At 55.4% G+C, this 15,717-nt stretch overlaps 2 protein-coding genes across 12 annotated transcripts in view; one reads left to right on the top strand and one right to left on the bottom strand.

Moving 5' to 3' along the window:
* Positions 1-3,348: 3,348 nt before the first annotated feature.
* Positions 3,349-4,985, bottom strand: C14H9orf163 (chromosome 14 C9orf163 homolog). Its single transcript, XM_023201481.2, is given in 2 exon segments — positions 3,349-4,623; positions 4,626-4,985. Coding segments are annotated over 2 exon segments (594 nt in total). The 5' UTR covers positions 4,777-4,985; the 3' UTR covers positions 3,349-4,180.
* Positions 4,986-6,141: 1,156 nt separating this feature from the next.
* The window catches only part of SEC16A (SEC16 homolog A, endoplasmic reticulum export factor), a 43,518-nt gene continuing 33,942 nt past the window's right edge, over positions 6,142-15,717 (top strand). For 5 of the 11 annotated variants that reach the window (XM_026457486.1, XM_026457492.1, XM_026457485.1 and 2 more), the window contains exon 1: positions 11,405-15,034. In XM_026457486.1, the coding sequence (XP_026313271.1) occupies positions 11,474-15,034 (3,561 nt within the window). In that variant the 5' untranslated portion in view covers positions 11,405-11,473. Of the gene's footprint in view, positions 6,297-8,432; positions 8,616-11,404; positions 15,035-15,717 lie in introns of those variants that run through there. The other 6 variants (XM_026457494.1, XM_026457495.1, XM_026457489.2 and 3 more) reach the window with 5 other exon arrangements.

The raw sequence follows: 15,717 nt of genomic DNA on the forward strand, positions 1-15,717 counted from the left end.
CCTGAGGTCAGGAGTTCGAGACCAGCCTGGCCAACATGGTGAAACCCCCTCTCCACTAAAAATACAAAAATTAGCCAGACGTCATGGTGGGCACCTAGAATCTCAGTTACTTGGGAGGCTGAGGCAGGAGAATTGCTTGAATCCGGAAGGAGGAGGTTGCAGTGAGCTGAGATTGCACCATTGCACTGGGGGATAGAGTGAGACTCAGTCTCAAAAAAAAAAAAAAAAAAAAAAAAAAAGTGTAACTTTACTTTTTTTTCTTTTTGTGGAGATGGAATCTTGCTATGTTGCCCAGGCTGGTCTCAAACCCCTAGGTTCAAGCAGTCCTCCCATCTTGGCCTCCCAAAATGCTGAGATGACAGGTGGGAGCCACCCCACCTGGCAAGGGTGCAACTGTTACTTTGGCAGACTTGGAGGCAGCTCTCTGCTTCCCCCTGGTGGCAGTGCTCTGCCAGCACCCCACAGATCCTCCTGAGTGACCACAGGGCAGGTGAGCTCCACGCTTTCCAAATGGCCCTCACCCCACGCCTAGGGCCATCCTGGGCGACAGTGTTATTACCCTGTTTTACATGTGAGGAGCTGGAGCTCAAAGAGGTTAGGCGACTTAGCCAAGTTCACCCATTCAGTGAGCCAGGGCTATGTGATTCCCGGTCCATGTCAAACCACAAGGAGTCACCTGCCCTCAGAGGACCGGGAGGGCCCATAGAGCTGATGCCATCCAGCCTGGTGACTTTTCTGACAGGCAGACGGCTGCTGAGAGGGGAGAACGGGGCTGTAGGGTCACTCTGCCAGGAGTCAACACCACGGCCAGCCTGGCGTCAGATACTTTGCCAGGAGTTAATGCCGTGACCGGCCTGACATCAAATACTGGAGCTCTTCCCAGATCTACCCTGGCCCTTTTCTCTTCCCTATCCACAGTCCCCACCCAGGCCACCAAATCCATGCCAGTCACTAAAATCAGCACTCAATGCTCAGGACTCTCTCCTGCCTGACGTGTGTGAACCCTGTGCCGTGCTGGGGCTGTGCCCTTGGGGACTCTCCCAGGTTCAGCACCTCTTTCTCCTAGGCCATCCAAGGCTGCCTCCTGGGCCCTGGCTCTCCCTAGTCCCTAGCCCTAACCCTAACCTGGAGAGCCTTTGGGGCCCAAACTGGTTGCGTCACTCCTGGCTGAAAAGCCTCTGGAAGCTTCCCATACTTACAGACATCACTGCAAGTCTCTTAGCAGGGCCTACAGAGTCCACACCAGCCCACACCCACCAGCCCCTCGCCCCATGGAAGCCTCATGTGGACTATTCACTTCAGCCAGAAATGCTCCTTCTCCTCCTGCCTGTCCCCAGCAGGCGCCACACGGTGCCCTCTTCACAGACATATGTGTGACCGGCCAGCATCCATGTTCCCCCAGGGCAGAGGCTGGGCTTGTCTCCTGGCCACAGCCCAGCTCCTAGCAGTGCCCGGGGTAGAGCAGGGGCTCAGCAGACATCTGTGCATGGTTTGGGGATGGAGGACTTGTGGGCTTACCAGGGCCCCGCTGCAGCTCAAGGACACCCAGCAGTTCCTCCTGTAGCCTGCAGTCCCAGGTTACTGTGACATCGACATCAGCCTTGAGCTTTCTGCTTCATCCCTAGTGCTTTTTAGCACCTTACATGGTAAGTACTTGGCTCAATGATTCCAGAAAAATGTTCTCTGATTCCTGCTATGTGCCCAACATGCTTGAAGATGCTGGAGATGAGGAGCATGACGCTCCTGCAGTAACGAGGCTGCTGGCAATGCCGTGAACATGCCCCGTGCCTCGGGGGAGGCCTTGTGTGGAGGACACGCTTGCCACCCTGTGAGGTCAGGTCCAGGGAGTCTTTGCAGGAGGCCAGGAAAGGGCAAGGCTGTCACCTCCTTTTACACGGGAGAAGGCAGAGGCTCGGAGAGGCTAGGTAGCTTGTCCAAGCTGAACACCTGGGTGGTGGCCGAGGGTCTCCGGCTTCCGGAAGCTTGCAGTACAGCTGGACACATGGTAGTTAGCCCACTATTGCTGGAGCCATCTTATCTGTGCTCTGCTAACCAGGGAGGGATCCAAAAGGCGATGCCTTTGTCTGTGCTGAGAGGAGGCTCTGTGGGGCCCAGTCACCAGCAGCCCAGAGCAAGGGCACATCTGCCAGGGCGAGGTTGCACCTTTGGCCTCACGTCAGCCCTGGGAAGGCCTAGACAGTGGACAGTGCTGTCTTGCTGCACACCCCGGATGAGCACACCAGGTGAGCACTCCAGGTTAGGGTGGGGCTCAGAGGTGAGTAGAACACGGGAAGGGGGTGGCAGCGTGCTGGGCATCTGTTTGCGGACCCTATGTTGTGTGCTTGGCAGGCCTTGTGTATGGAAGCGAGTGGGCCTGAGGCTCCCTCCATGCTGCCCACCGTGGCCCTGGGGGTCTGGCCTTCCCCTCACAGAGGTGACTTCCTCTCCTCCATGAGGGTAAGAAGAGAGGGCCTGGCCCACCCTCTGGCCAGCCTGGTGGCATGCAGACAGGGACCCCTTTACTGCAGGGGTCTGATGAATAAATGCCACAGAATAGACTCTAAGGACCCTGCCTCCAGATCTGCTTCCTCTCCCCATTCCGGCTTCCCGGCCCTATTCCCTCCTCCTCCAGGAAGTGTTCCGTGTCAGTTCTTTCCACCTTGGAGGCCTTCATATGTTTTCTTGCCTGCACCACCCAGCCAACCCTGTCTCACAGAGACTTCCTCGTCCTTTCTCCAGGCCAAGCCTCCAGCTTCAGTGTCCAGGACTAAGGGTCTGTGTCGGGGGCGGAGGACAGCATCCAGCGGGGAGCAGGCCTGCCCAGCAAACCTCCACAGGCACCCGGACATACTTGCCACTGCTATTTTACACCAGGTAGGAAAGAGAGGCAGAGGCTTGTGGTAAGGGGCCGTCCTGCGTTCACTGAGACCGCTGCTCTGCTGGGGCTCCCTGGAGGACCGCCACTGGCCCACCAGTTGTGAGCAAACAGCCAGGTCCACTCGGCAGCCTCCGGCATTTCAGGCCCCCTATCACAGGCTATAAGCACAGGCTACAGGCGCTGAGTGCCTGCCTTCTAGACCAGCACTGTCCAGTGGAAATATGACACCAGCCCCATATGGAGTTTTACATTTCCTAGCAGCTATGTCAAAAAAAAGAGAAAAAAAATGAGGTGAAATAAAATTTAATAGTATTTTATTTAATCTGATACATCCAAGATATTCTTATTTTAATGTGCAATAAAAAATGATCGATTCGATATTTGCATCCTTCACAACCCACCATGTAGTTTACACTTAGACCCTAGCTCGGTCTCACAGCAAGCACCAGCGGCCCCCATGCCGGACAGCACAACTAATGGGAGGAGCTGACCTGGCGGAGGCACCAAGGACACACTGTGCCCAAGGCTGTGATGACACAAAGGCAGCGGGTTTCCTGGCACAGCCTGGACGTACACGAGCCTGTCCTGTGTGCTCTGCGTCATGCGGTACAGCAGTGGCCACGGAGCTTTTCACCAGGTGCTGATTCCAGCCCACCTAGGGGGCTTCAGGGAGGTGGTGACGTTTGTGTCCAGCCTCCAAGTGTGAGCAGGGGCAGAGACTGGGAGAATGGAGAAACCAGCGGATGCTGCATGCAAAGGCAACAAAGCCCCACCAGGAATAGTGATGGCCACCACAGGCGGGACACCTCCCAGCACTGGGTGGAGGCCTCTGCTGGCTCGCAGCCAGTCACCTGATGTCCCCATTCGCCCCTGCCATGCTTGTCGTCCTGGCAGCCCCGTTTCAGCCCTGAAACGTTTAGGTGCTCATCTTGCTCTATCTTAGAGATGAAGACCTGATGCTCAGAGACTAAGGAAGTTGAAAAAGGGCACACAGCGTCTCAGGGGCAGGCTGGACCTTCAACGGAAGAGTCTATGGCCCAGAGGCTGGTTGGGCTCAGGTGCAGGGTGCAGGAACCCTCCACTCCATACCAGGCTACAAACTGCTGCTAGCTGTCTCCACGCACTCAGGATTAGGGAGGTGGGGGGAAGAAAGGCAGCGGGCCCCCTACAGGTGATGTGGTGATTCACACCCCTAGGAGCCAACAGAAGCTGCTTTCTACCATCCCTGCCCTGGGATCCAGAGACCTTGCATTTTACGCCTACCGCAGAATTGGTTTCTGCAGCTATGGTCTCTCCCATAGCTTAGTGCCCACCTAGGTGGGACCACAGGGTTTCAGAGGACCCTAGAAGGTCGAGCCCTGGGCTCCTGGCTCCTGGGTTCTTTGAACTCGTGAGCGGCAAGGGGTGAGCCCCACGCCTGAGAGGCGGCACCCACCTCTGCATCCCCCTCTTTGTGAAGGGCAAACAATGATACCTCCCTCCGCGGAGGGTGCAGAGCGCCTCGACCACCGGGAAGAAGCAGATGTGGGCAGCGGGGCTGGGGCTGGGCCTTACCACTTGCTCCCTAACTCTGTTCAAACAGGTCAGGAATCTGACTCCTGAAAGGCAAATGTTAGCTGAGCAGAGTGGCCCTAGTGCCACGTCAGCCGGACTGAAGCTCTCCCTGCACCGCCTGGGGCTCTGCTGGCGTGGCACGGGTACCACCCCCTCCTTCACCAGCCTCTGGCCCAGCTGGGGACAAGGGAGGACCTCAGCCGCTGCTGGGAGCTCAGCCTCCGGCGATGCCATCGGGCGGGCACCCCCATCACGGCCCCTGCCCTCTGGAAGGAGCAGCAGAGGAAGGCCGCGGCTCTTCCCTGCCCTCGCCAGGCAGATGTGCAGGTGAGTGGGTCCGGCATGGCTGGCCGCTTCCTCACCCGCTCAGCCCTCCTTGGCTCCTTCGGAAAACCAGGGCACAGATGATAGCGCCCACCTGTTCCCTGCGATCTTCCGCAGGAGGGCGTGGATGCTGCCTGGCCTGGTCTGGTCTTGGCACGGGCAGGAGCGCTACCGCCTCACCCCGCCGCTGGGTCCCTCTGGCCGCCCAAGCGCCCGGGCCCACTCGCCACCGACGTGCACTCAGCCAGGGCTGGGACCCCCACGCCCCTGTGGGGCTGGCGGCCGAGGGGACGAACCAAAAAGGCCGTTTCTCCCCGGGAGGACAGCGGGGCCGGGGCTGGGGCCGGGGCGGGTCTGGGAGGGCCCAGCGCAGCAAAAGCGCAGGGCGGAGCTCGGGGACAAGAAGCCGGCGCGTCCCCCTTGCGAGTCGGCGGAGACCCGGCTCCGCGCGGTGGCCGGGCCATCCCTTCCTGCCCGGGCCTCTGTGCAGAGCGAAGGGCCACTAGAAGATGCGTTGGGGAAACCCCAGGACGCTGGACAGGGACTGGCGGTAGCCAACGACCAACTTCCGGCGCCGCTCTGGGCCCGCGGCCGCGCCGTAGCCAGGCAACCAGCACGCAGGCGCAGTCGGCCCTCCGCGGCCCGCAGCTCCGGCCGACCCGGGCGCATGCGCGACCGCCGCCGCCTGCCCTCCAGCCTCCCAGCCCAACGGAAGAATGCAAGCAGCGCGCCGGCGTCAGGGCCCCGCGCTTCTCAGCTCGGCGGAGTAGCGGTTCTCGGTGCGTGAGCCTGCTGGCATCGGTCCTGCAGACTGATTTCCCCCTTGTTGCCTTGATTGAAGAATCCCATCTCTTCTCACATCTTAAAACGAAAAAAGACTGGGAGAAAGCCAGCGTAACCAGGGCGACGTCCGGGGGCGGCCCCGGCGCGCCCGGCCGGGCAGGTGGCAAGGGGCGGGGCTAAGTGGTGAGGCGGTGGACGGACGCCGGCGGGAGGCGGGGCCACGGGCGGGGAAGGACGGCCGAGGGGCGGGGCCAAAGGGTCGGGAACGACAGGATGAGGCGGAGAAAGGCGGACGACGGGCAGGGCCAAGGGGGCGGGACGAAAGAATGACGCGAGGAAAGACGGAAGAAGGGCGGGGCCAAGGGGGCCGGGAACGACAAGATCAGGCGTGGGAAAGACGGGCGTGGGGCGGGACGAAAGAATGAGGCGGGGAAGAACGGACGCCGGCGAGGGGCGGGGGCAAGAGGGGCGGGACAGAGGGATGAGGCGGGGAGGACGGACGCCGGCGAGGGGTGGGGCCAAGGGATGGGCCGCGAGGGGTTTAATAAGGACGCGTCTGGGCCGACGAGACGAGGGGCGGGGCCAGGGGCGAGGCGCGCGCTGACGTCGCAAGCCGGACACGTCGGCGGCGCGGCGGCCGCGGAGACCGGAGCCGGATGTGCCAAGATGGCTGCGGCGGCTGCTGTGTCTGCGCTCGTCGCCAGCGCCGGGTAGGATTTCGCCCGCGGCTCCTGAGGGATCGGTCTCAGCTGCGCGGGTAAGGGGGCGAGCGCGGGAGGAGGAAGGCGGTGGCCGGCCGGCGGAGCCAGGCCGTGGAGGCCGGGGCGCGGAGGAAAGGAGGCGGCTGGGCCCAGCCCCGAGCGGGCGGCGCAGCTCGGGTCCCGCCGGGGCCGGGCGAGGGGACAGACGTCCGGGCCAGAGCGGGAGGCCGGGCGCGGCGCGGGCCGCGGTGGGATTCGAGGGACTGACGTGGACCCGGCTGGGCTGCTGTGACGCCGGTTCCCGGGGCAGGAGGCTGGACCCCCAGGCACCTCTCGTAAGACTCCAACTTTTCAAATGAGCGTGTCTTGTCCTCACTGGCTGGAAGGTTTCCTTAGCGATGCTGGTGAAGAGAGATATTTACATTTGAACCAAAGAGTAGAGTTGTTTGTTTGTAATTTCTTGATAGGGCGATCAGGGTGTTGCAACAGAGGCCGAGGGTTAGAAGAGTGTGAGTGATCCGGCTCGCCCTTTTCTGATGAAGTGTTACAGTAGAGTCTTCAGAAACATCAGAGCCATTTAAAGTCAGTTTTTGCCGCTTAAGAACACTTTTAAATGACTTGTAAGTTGGGTGTGGATTGTATATTAAGATTTTGTTTTACATGTATGATGCCGATGTTAACCAAAGAGGTATTTCCCATCCCCCATGTGGCAATACGAAGCAAACAGAACCGTAGACGGTTCTTCCTAGAGTGATACTTTTGTAAGTTTCAGCACAATGCAGCCTCCCTGCGTTTTTTTGCCATGCCCTTTCTTAGGGTTCCGGTGCTGGTATCTTGCAGACAAGAGGCAAAATAGTGTTTCTTTCTTGTTCCTTGTTCCTCGTTTACTCTTAATAGTGGTTACTACAGTGAGTCTCAAAATTGTACTGAAAGTTTTCTTTGAGGCATTGGGCACATTTTTTTTTCTTTTTTCTTTCTTTTTTATTTTTCTTTTTCTACCAAACCCAGCAAGAGGCCATGGTAGTGGGTAAACGTTAATGTGATTTCTTCTTCTGTAAGCATCTTTCATGAATACCAGGCTGTCCTTTTGGGTCTTCGTCATTTTCAGCAGTGTTAGGCTGCTGGCCTCCTCTGTCGCTGGCTTCCTCTTCAACATCTAACTGTATGTAGTTGCGATTCTAACTTAGAAGAGTTGGAGTTGAATCATGTCTTTGTGTCAAGCGTCCCATAGTCTGACAGGGTGTCACTAGCAGCCACCGTGAGGGACACTGTAGGCAGGTAAGCTCAGGGGCTTCCTGGCACACTATTGTTTTCCTCACTTAAAATGTGAAGCCAGTGGCAGCAAGAGGAGAGGGGTGTGCATGCGTTTTAAATACCTCAGTTCTGTAGCCAGAACTATACTAAAAAGAGTTTTGCTTAGGTATCCACATGTCCACATGGTTACAAGGCAGTTTAACTGACTAGCTAGGTTTATGAATACTGCATCTTCAAGATCAGCTGGTCTCTTTGAAACAGTAGAAGAGTTAGATGACTTGAGGTTACATAATAAAATTCCCTATAGTGGTGACATAGGTGATAGGCAGTTGCATTGTCTTTCTCCCAGTGAGTAGAGAAAAAGATAAAAAAAATCAGTTCAAGTCACAAGATTGTTCCAAGTGAAGCTAGCATGTTGCTAAAAAGCTCTCAATTAGAGAGTATGAGGGTTGGAATGCTCCTTGTAAGTGATAGTGTTTGCTATAAAAAAAAAGTTCTTAGTCTAGGAGAGCTACGGAATTTTTTTTTTTTTTTTAAGAAGGAGTCTCCCTCTGTCACCCTGGCTGGGGTGCAGTGGCACTATCTCGGTTCACTGCAAACTCCACCTCCCGGGTTCACGCCATTCTCCTGCCTCAGCCTCCCGAGCAGCTGGGACTACAGGCACCCGCCACCACGCACGCCTGGCTAATTTTTTGTATTTTAGTAGAGACGGGGTTTCACCGTGTTAGCCAGGATGGTCTTGATCTCCTGACCTCGTGATCTGCCCACCTCGGCCGCCCAAAGTGCTGGGATTAAGGTGTGAGCCACGGCGCCCGGCCACGCCTGTTAAACAGTAGTTGGGATTAGGACATCCCAGAATCTACTGTGAGTAGAATCTCATAAGATTAAACCCAGGGTTTTCAGGAAAAAATAATCACATCGATTCTCTCATTTTATAGACAAAAATACATTGCAGAAAGAGAAGTGTCTGCCTCGAGCCACTCACCTGGATGCTCAGTTTTGCTCTTACAGCAGCAGCCAAGGAATAAACCTCTAGGCCCGTGTTCTGTGTTTAAAGCAAACAAAAGCTGTTGAGGACGGTAAGGATCTTCCCAGGGGAAGGCCGTGTCTTGAGAGATAAGGTAGGACTTCTGTTCTCCTGGCAGCGGAGTTTCAGGAGGGGCTTGGAAGTTTGCGTGTTCTGGCCATGGTTGCAGGTGTCACTGTGTCTGCTGTGGCAGCTTTTAGGACCAAATGGAAGATAATACCAGTGCACAGATCGGAGGGAGATGCTCTGCCCGTTCTCCTTTCAGTCCATGTAAAATAGAGCTGTGAACATTCTTTGTTTTCAGATGAGAGCCTACAACCTCAATGAAGCCTTTGCTACTGTTCCTAATAGTAGAGTTCCATTAGAGTCAAGTGGATTTCAAGGTGCCTGTCGGTTGGAAAGCGTCCCCTGTTGGCAGAGCAAAGAGCATGTGTGGGCAGTGATAGTGTTGACGCAGTAGGTTGACAGGACTAGTTTTTAGGTCAGCATAGGAACTTTAATTTGTAAATAACTTTACTTAAAATATATTGATCGGTGTTTTCTTCTCTTTTTTTTTTTTTTTTGAGATAGTCGCACTCTGTTGCCCATGCTGGAGTGTTGTGACTTGAACAAGGCTCACTGCAGCCTCAACCTCCCTGGCTCAAATGATCCTCCCACCTCAGCCTCCCGAGTAGTTGGGACTGCAGGCACTCCCCACCACGACCGGCTTTTTTTTTCTTTAATGAAGATGGGGTATCGCTGTGTTGCCCAGGCTGGTCTCAAACTGCTGGACTCAAGTGATTCTCCTGCTTCCCAAAGTGCTGGGCTTACAGGTGTGAGCCACTGCACCTGGCCAATGTTTTCTTCTTTTATCTGAATATCAGAAAGATTTCCAAGAATGAAAACAATATGCATCTGCAGAAATGTGTGGATTGGCCGGGTGCGGTGGCTCACGCCTGTAGTCCCAGCACTTTGGGAGGCCAAGGCAGGCAGATCACAAGGTCAGGAGATCGAGACCATCCTGGCTAACACGGTGAAACCCCGTCTCTACTGAAAATACAAAAAATTAGCCAGGCGAGGTGGCGGGTGCCTGTAGTCCCAGCTGCTCGGGAGGCTGAGGCAGGAAAATGGCGTGAACCTGGGAGGCGGAGCTTGCAGTGAGCCGAGGTCGCGCCACTGCACTCCAGCCTGGGCGACAGAGCGAGACTCTCTCTCAGAAAAAGGAATTAAAAAAGTATGGATTAAACTCCAGAGTCCTCCCCTTTGGTTTAGTTTTTCCTTGATTGGCTAAACTTATCTGTTTGTTCATGAGGGTGGTGCTGAGAAGAAGAAAGACTGATAGAAAGAAAAGAACTTTCCTAAAGATATAGCACTTGAATTTTTGCCTTAAGAGGTCAGGTTAACTGTTCAAGTTTGTATCTAGTATATTTTATTTAAAAACTGATGGAGGTTTTTGCCCCTTTGTTTTCTATAAGAGATTTCTTGGCAATTCTGCCTCGTATTGAAAATTTTGGAATTTAGTCTGTCCCTTGTAAAGCTGCTTTAAATTTCCTGGGAGTTTCCATTCTAGGCATTGTTACAGCTCCAGTTCAAAGGTAACGTCTTGCTGGTGGTCCTTTCAGACCTCAAGCCAGTCACAGTACAAAAAATGAGACCTGTGAAGAGGTGTGATAAAAGGCATTTAGATGAATATATTTACTTTGCAGCTTTTTAAAAAAATGATTGTGTCACTTTTTATTTATTTATTTTTTTTAAATAGAGACCGTCTTGCTCTGTTGCCCAGGCTGGACTGCAGTGGTACAATCAGCTCACTGCAGCCTTGAACTCATGGACACAAGTGATCTTCCCTCCTTAACCCCCTGAGTCCCTGGGACTGCAGGTGTGTGCCACCATGTCTGGCACACTTTCTTCTTTTGTAGAGACAAGGTCTTGCTATGTTGCCCAGGCTGGTCTCGACCTCCTGGGCTCTAGCAGTCCTTCCACCTTGACCTCCCAAAGTGCTGGGATTACAGGCATGAGCCACTGCACCTAGCCTATTTTGCAGCTTTTATAACTATACTTCATAATGCTCTTTCATCAAAGAAAATAGAAGAATGAATTGTAAACTTTTGTATCCTTTTTGAAATTTAAAATTAACATGTATACAAAGTATGATGTAAAGTTTTCTTTTTTTTTTTTTTTTTTTTGAGCCAGGGACTCACTGTGTCACCCAGGCTGAAGGGCAGTGGTGCTGTCATAGCTCACGACAGCCTCGACCTCCCCGGCTCACGCGATCCTCCTGCCTCAGCCTCCTGAGTAGTTGGGACTACAGGTGTGCACCACCACGCCTGGCTGATTTTTGTGTTTTTTGTAGAAACGAGATCCCACTGTTGCTCAGTCTGGTCTCGAATTCCTGGGCTCAAGTGGTCCTCCTGCCTTGGCCTCTTAAAGTGTTGGGAGTACAGGTATAAGCCACCACATCTGGCCAGTTTTTCTTTCTTAATAGAAGAGTTGGCTCTTCCTGGATCCAGGGATGGTTTGCAGAAAAACGTTGAGTATCTGTGGGTCTGGTAGCGTATCACACCAGTGTCCAGGTTCTGTACCATCCCTGCTGTTGTGGCGGAGGGCCGCGGCAGTGATGGACCTTGTGAGTAGAGGATCCCAGAGGATGGAGTGGCCATCTAGACATACTCCATCAGCTCGCGGCCAGGCCATCCAGGGCACGTACTCTGTCCAGTGCCCCCCAGAGCAGCTCCTCAGGGACAGGTGTTCTCTGCTGGGGTGGGGTGTAGGGGGGAGAGAGTCCTCGGGATTTAAGTGACGTGAAATCATGTTCAGTGTTCCTCTTTTTCCTTAGTTTTCCTGATTGCAGCTAGGACTTTGACTATATGGATTTTATGCTGATTGTCTCTTTTTCTTTTTCAGCTTCAATTAAGGAAAAACTGTATTCTGCTTCCTTCTGTAAGCAGCATCGACTTGTGCAAGAGTTCAGTCATGCAGCCGCCACCCCAGGCGGTCCCGTCTGGCGTGGCTGGGCCACCTCCAGCCGGGAATCCTCGGAGCGTGTTCTGGGCTAGCAGCCCTTACAGGAGACGGGCCAATAATAATGCAGCAGTGGCTCCGATAACTTGCCCGTTGCAGCCGGTCACGGATCCATTTGCTTTTAGTAGACAGGCGCTCCAAAGTACACCAATGGGCAGTTCGTCCAAAAGCATCCTGCCTGTCTTGCAAAGCCCGTCAGGCTTTTCTCAGCACCCCGGTTTGCTTGTGCCTCACACACATGCCAGAGATAGCTCTCAGGGACCCTGTGAGCCCCTGCCTGGACCTCTGACACAGCCCAGAGCAGATGCCAGTCCGTTTTCTGGTGTGTTGACACCTTTAGCACCTCCTGGGCCTGAGATGAACAGGAGCGCAGAGGTCGGTCCCAGTTCAGAGCCTGAAGTTCAGACTCCGCCATATCTGCCTCACTACATTCCAGGAGTGGATCCTGAACCGTCTCATGGGGGTCATTCTCATGGGAACATGCCTGGGCTCGACCGACCCCTGAGCAGGCAAAACCCACATGATGGTGTGGTCACCCCAGCAGCATCCCCTTCCTTCCCCCAGCCTCGTCTGCTGATGGCGGGACAGTGGGGGCCAGTGCAGGGAGGCCCGCAGCCCTCGGGGCAACATCGTTCACCCTGCCCTGAAGGACCTGTTCCCAGCGGGGTGCCCTCTGCCACCAGCGTTCCTCATTTCCCCACCCCGTCCATCCTACATCAGGGCCCTGGTCATGAGCAACACAGCCCTCTGGTGGCTCCCCCAGCAGCCTTGCCCAGTGACGGAAGAGACGAGGTGGGCCACTTGCAAACTGGAAGCCACCTGGCCAATAACTTTGATCCTGAAAATACATTCAGGCAGCATCCCAGAATTGTGAAGCACTGGGCAAGCCCAGAGCTCAGGCAGAATCCAGGAGTGAAGAAGGAGCACCAGCCCACCTCTGCTCTTGTGAACCCCCTCGCCCAAGGAGATAGCCCAGAAAACCGCACACACCATCCACTGGGGGCCGGGGCCGGGGCTGGCTGTGCTCCGCTGGAAGCAGACTCGGGAGCCTCAGGAGCTCTGGCAATGTTTTTCCAAGGGGGAGAGACAGAAAATGAGGAGAATCTCTCATCTGAAAAAGCAGGCTCATCTGGTCAAGCAGACTTTGACGATTTCTGCTCCAGCCCTGGACTGGGCTATCCGCCTGCACCTGCACACATGGGGGCAGGCAGCCTCTGCCAGGCCCTTCTCCCAGGCCCCAGCAGTGAGGCTGCTGGTGATGTATGGGGTGACGCAGCGGGCACAGGGCTGCCGGATGCCAGTGGCTCGCAGTATGAGAATGTTGAGAACTTAGAATTTGTTCAGAATCAAGAAGTTCTGCCAAGTGAGCCCCTCAATTTGGACTCTTCCTCCGCGAGTGACCAGTTCAGATATGGGCCCCTTCCTGGGCCAGCTGTGCCCAGGCATGGTGCTGTGTGTCACGCTGGAGCCCCTGACGCCACACCACACACAGTACACCCTGACAGCACGTCATCCAGCTACAGCAGCAGAAGCCACGGAAGGCTCTCAGGCTCAGCCAGGCCCCAGGAGCTGGTTGGCACGTTCATCCAGCAAGAAGTTGGAAAACCTGAGGATGAAGCTTCGGGTAGTTTTTTTAAGCAAATCGATTCTTCTCCCATAGGAGGCGAACCAGACGAGACCACTGTGAGCCAGAATTACCGGGGCAGCGTGTCCCAGCCCTCAACCCCAAGCCCCCCGAAACCTACAGGAATATTTCAGACAAGTGCAAATAGTTCTTTTGAACCGGTAAAATCCCACTTAGTTGGGGTAAAACCATTTGAGGCAGATCGCGCTAACGTGGTTGGTGAAGTAAGGGAGACCTGTGCCCACCAGAAGCAGTGCAGACCAGCTGCCGCCCTGCCTGATGCTTCTCCTGGCAACCTGGAGCAGCCGCCAGACAACCTGGAGACCCTCTGTGCACCCCAGGTCTGTCCCCTGCCTCTTAACTCCACCACGGAAGCTGGGCACGTGCTTCCACACGCAGGGGCGCCGCCCTTGGATACTGTGTATCCGGCACCGGAGAAGAGACCTTCAGCCAGGGCCCAGGGGCCCACGAAGTGTGAGAGCCCAGCAACGACGCTGTGGGCTCAAAGTGAGCTGCCAGATTTTGGAGGCAACGTCCTTCTGGCCCCTGCAGCCCCAGCGCTTTATGTGTCTGCAAAACCCCAGCCACCTGAAGTTGTTCAGCCTCCAGAAGAGGCGATGTCCGGGCCGCAGTCACGGAAGCCAAGCTCGACAGCCCCTGTGCAGAGCCGAGACGGCATTGGTGCTTCGGAGAACCTTGAGAATCCTCCCAAAATGGGAGAGGAGGAGGCCCTTCAGTCCCAGGCGAGTTCTGGTTATGCAAGTTTGTTATCCTCACCGCCCACTGAGTCTCTGCAGAATCCGCCAGTCTTGATGGCCCAGCCTGATCACAGCTATAATCTGGCTCAGCCCATTAACTTTCCTATGTCCTTATCGAACTCGAGTGAGAAGAATCAGTCCTGGAGAGAGGCTCTGGTGGGGGATAGACCTGCAGTCGGCAGCTGGGCTCTCGGTGGTGATTCTGGGGAGAGCAGTTCTTTGTCTGGGATTCCAACCAGCTCTGTCCTTAGCTCGTCTCTGCCTAGCAGTGTTGCCCAGAGTCATTTTCCACAAGGTTCTGGTGCTTCCGAAATGGTTTCTAATCAGCCTGCTAATTTGCTGGTTCAACCGCCATCCCAGCCAGTTCCAGAGAATTTGGTTCCGGAAAGTCAAAAGGATCGTAAGGCAGGAAGTGCTCTTCCCGGATTTGCTAATAGCCCTGCTGGAAGCGCAAGTGTGGTGTTAGTTCCACCTGCACACGGCACCCTGGTGCCTGATGGTAATAAGGCAAACCATTCCAGTCATCAGGAAGACATATACAGAGCCCTAGACTTTACCTTGAGCAGGACTTTGGAAAATCCTGTAAGCATGTACAGCCCATCCCATTCTGACAGCCTCGCTTCTCAGCAAACTGTTGCCAGTCATCCCAGACAGTCTGGGCCCGGGGGACCTAACCTTGACCGTTTTTATCAGCAGGTCACGAAAGATGCCCAGGGCCAGTCTGGCCTCGAAAGAGCCCAGCAGGAGCTGGTGCCACCCCAGCAACAAGCTTCCCCACAAGTACCCAAAGCCACGTTTTCAGAGCTGTCAAATCCAGAAAGTCTGCCAGCACAGGGACAGGCCCAAAACTCAGCACAGCCACCAGCAAGTCTGGCTCCGGCCGACACAGGTCAGCAGCTGCCGCCTCGGCCTCCTCAGTCCTCTAGCGCGTCGCTGGTGTCCACCGGCTCCGGCCAGGCAGTGGTGCCATCAGAGCAGCCATGGCCACAGCCGGTGCCTGCACTTGCCTCCGGCCCACCGCCTCAGGACCTGGCTGCCTACTACTACTACCGGCCTCTGTACGATGCCTACCAGCCTCAGTTCCCCTCCCCGTACCCACCGGAGCCTGGTGCAGCCTCCCTCTATTACCAGGTAGAGTTGAGTTGCGTGTGTAACCCACTTTTCTCTCGTTGCTTTGACCAGTTGACTTTTCACTCACGGTGTGTTCCCTAGTCGTGTTTGTTCGCTTGCTTCCGAGGTCACCCACAGTCCCGCAGGTGTGAGAACGGTAATCCAGTAACGCTTCCTGTGGACAGGGCTCCTGGCTCCAGAACTTGCTCTCCCAACCACAGGCCACCCTTACTTCACACCATGCGTTAGCATCTTGAATTGCTTATAATACCTGCTTAGGATTTGAACCAGCCTCCCCAGCTAATGTGACAGAAAGAGCCTTCCATTTCCTGTCACCCCTGCTCCTGCTGGCTGTCTGCAGAAAAGTTCTGTGTTGCGCGCCTTGGGAAGCTGGGATGGCCCCTGGAAGCTTACATCAAAAGCCCTGTGCATCACATAGTTCTTTAAATGCCTCCTGAAGATTAAACACACGGAGAGAAAATAGTCCATTTTGAAGCATGAGCCGCATGCAGCAGCTGAGTGAGGCGGGGTCCCGCAAGCTGCTCTCAGCACGTGGTGGTGTGGGCAGTGGCTCAGGTGGTGGTGCGGGCAGTGGCTCAGGTGGTGGTGCGGGCAGTGGCTCCGGTGGTGGTGCGGGCAGTGGCTCACATGCGGGCCGTGGCTCGGCACGTGGTGGTGCGGGCAGTGGCTCGGGTGGTGGTGCG

This window comes from Piliocolobus tephrosceles, chromosome 14 (assembly GCF_002776525.5).
Source record: "Piliocolobus tephrosceles isolate RC106 chromosome 14, ASM277652v3, whole genome shotgun sequence".
In the NCBI taxonomy this organism is placed as follows: domain Eukaryota; kingdom Metazoa; phylum Chordata; class Mammalia; order Primates; family Cercopithecidae; genus Piliocolobus; species Piliocolobus tephrosceles.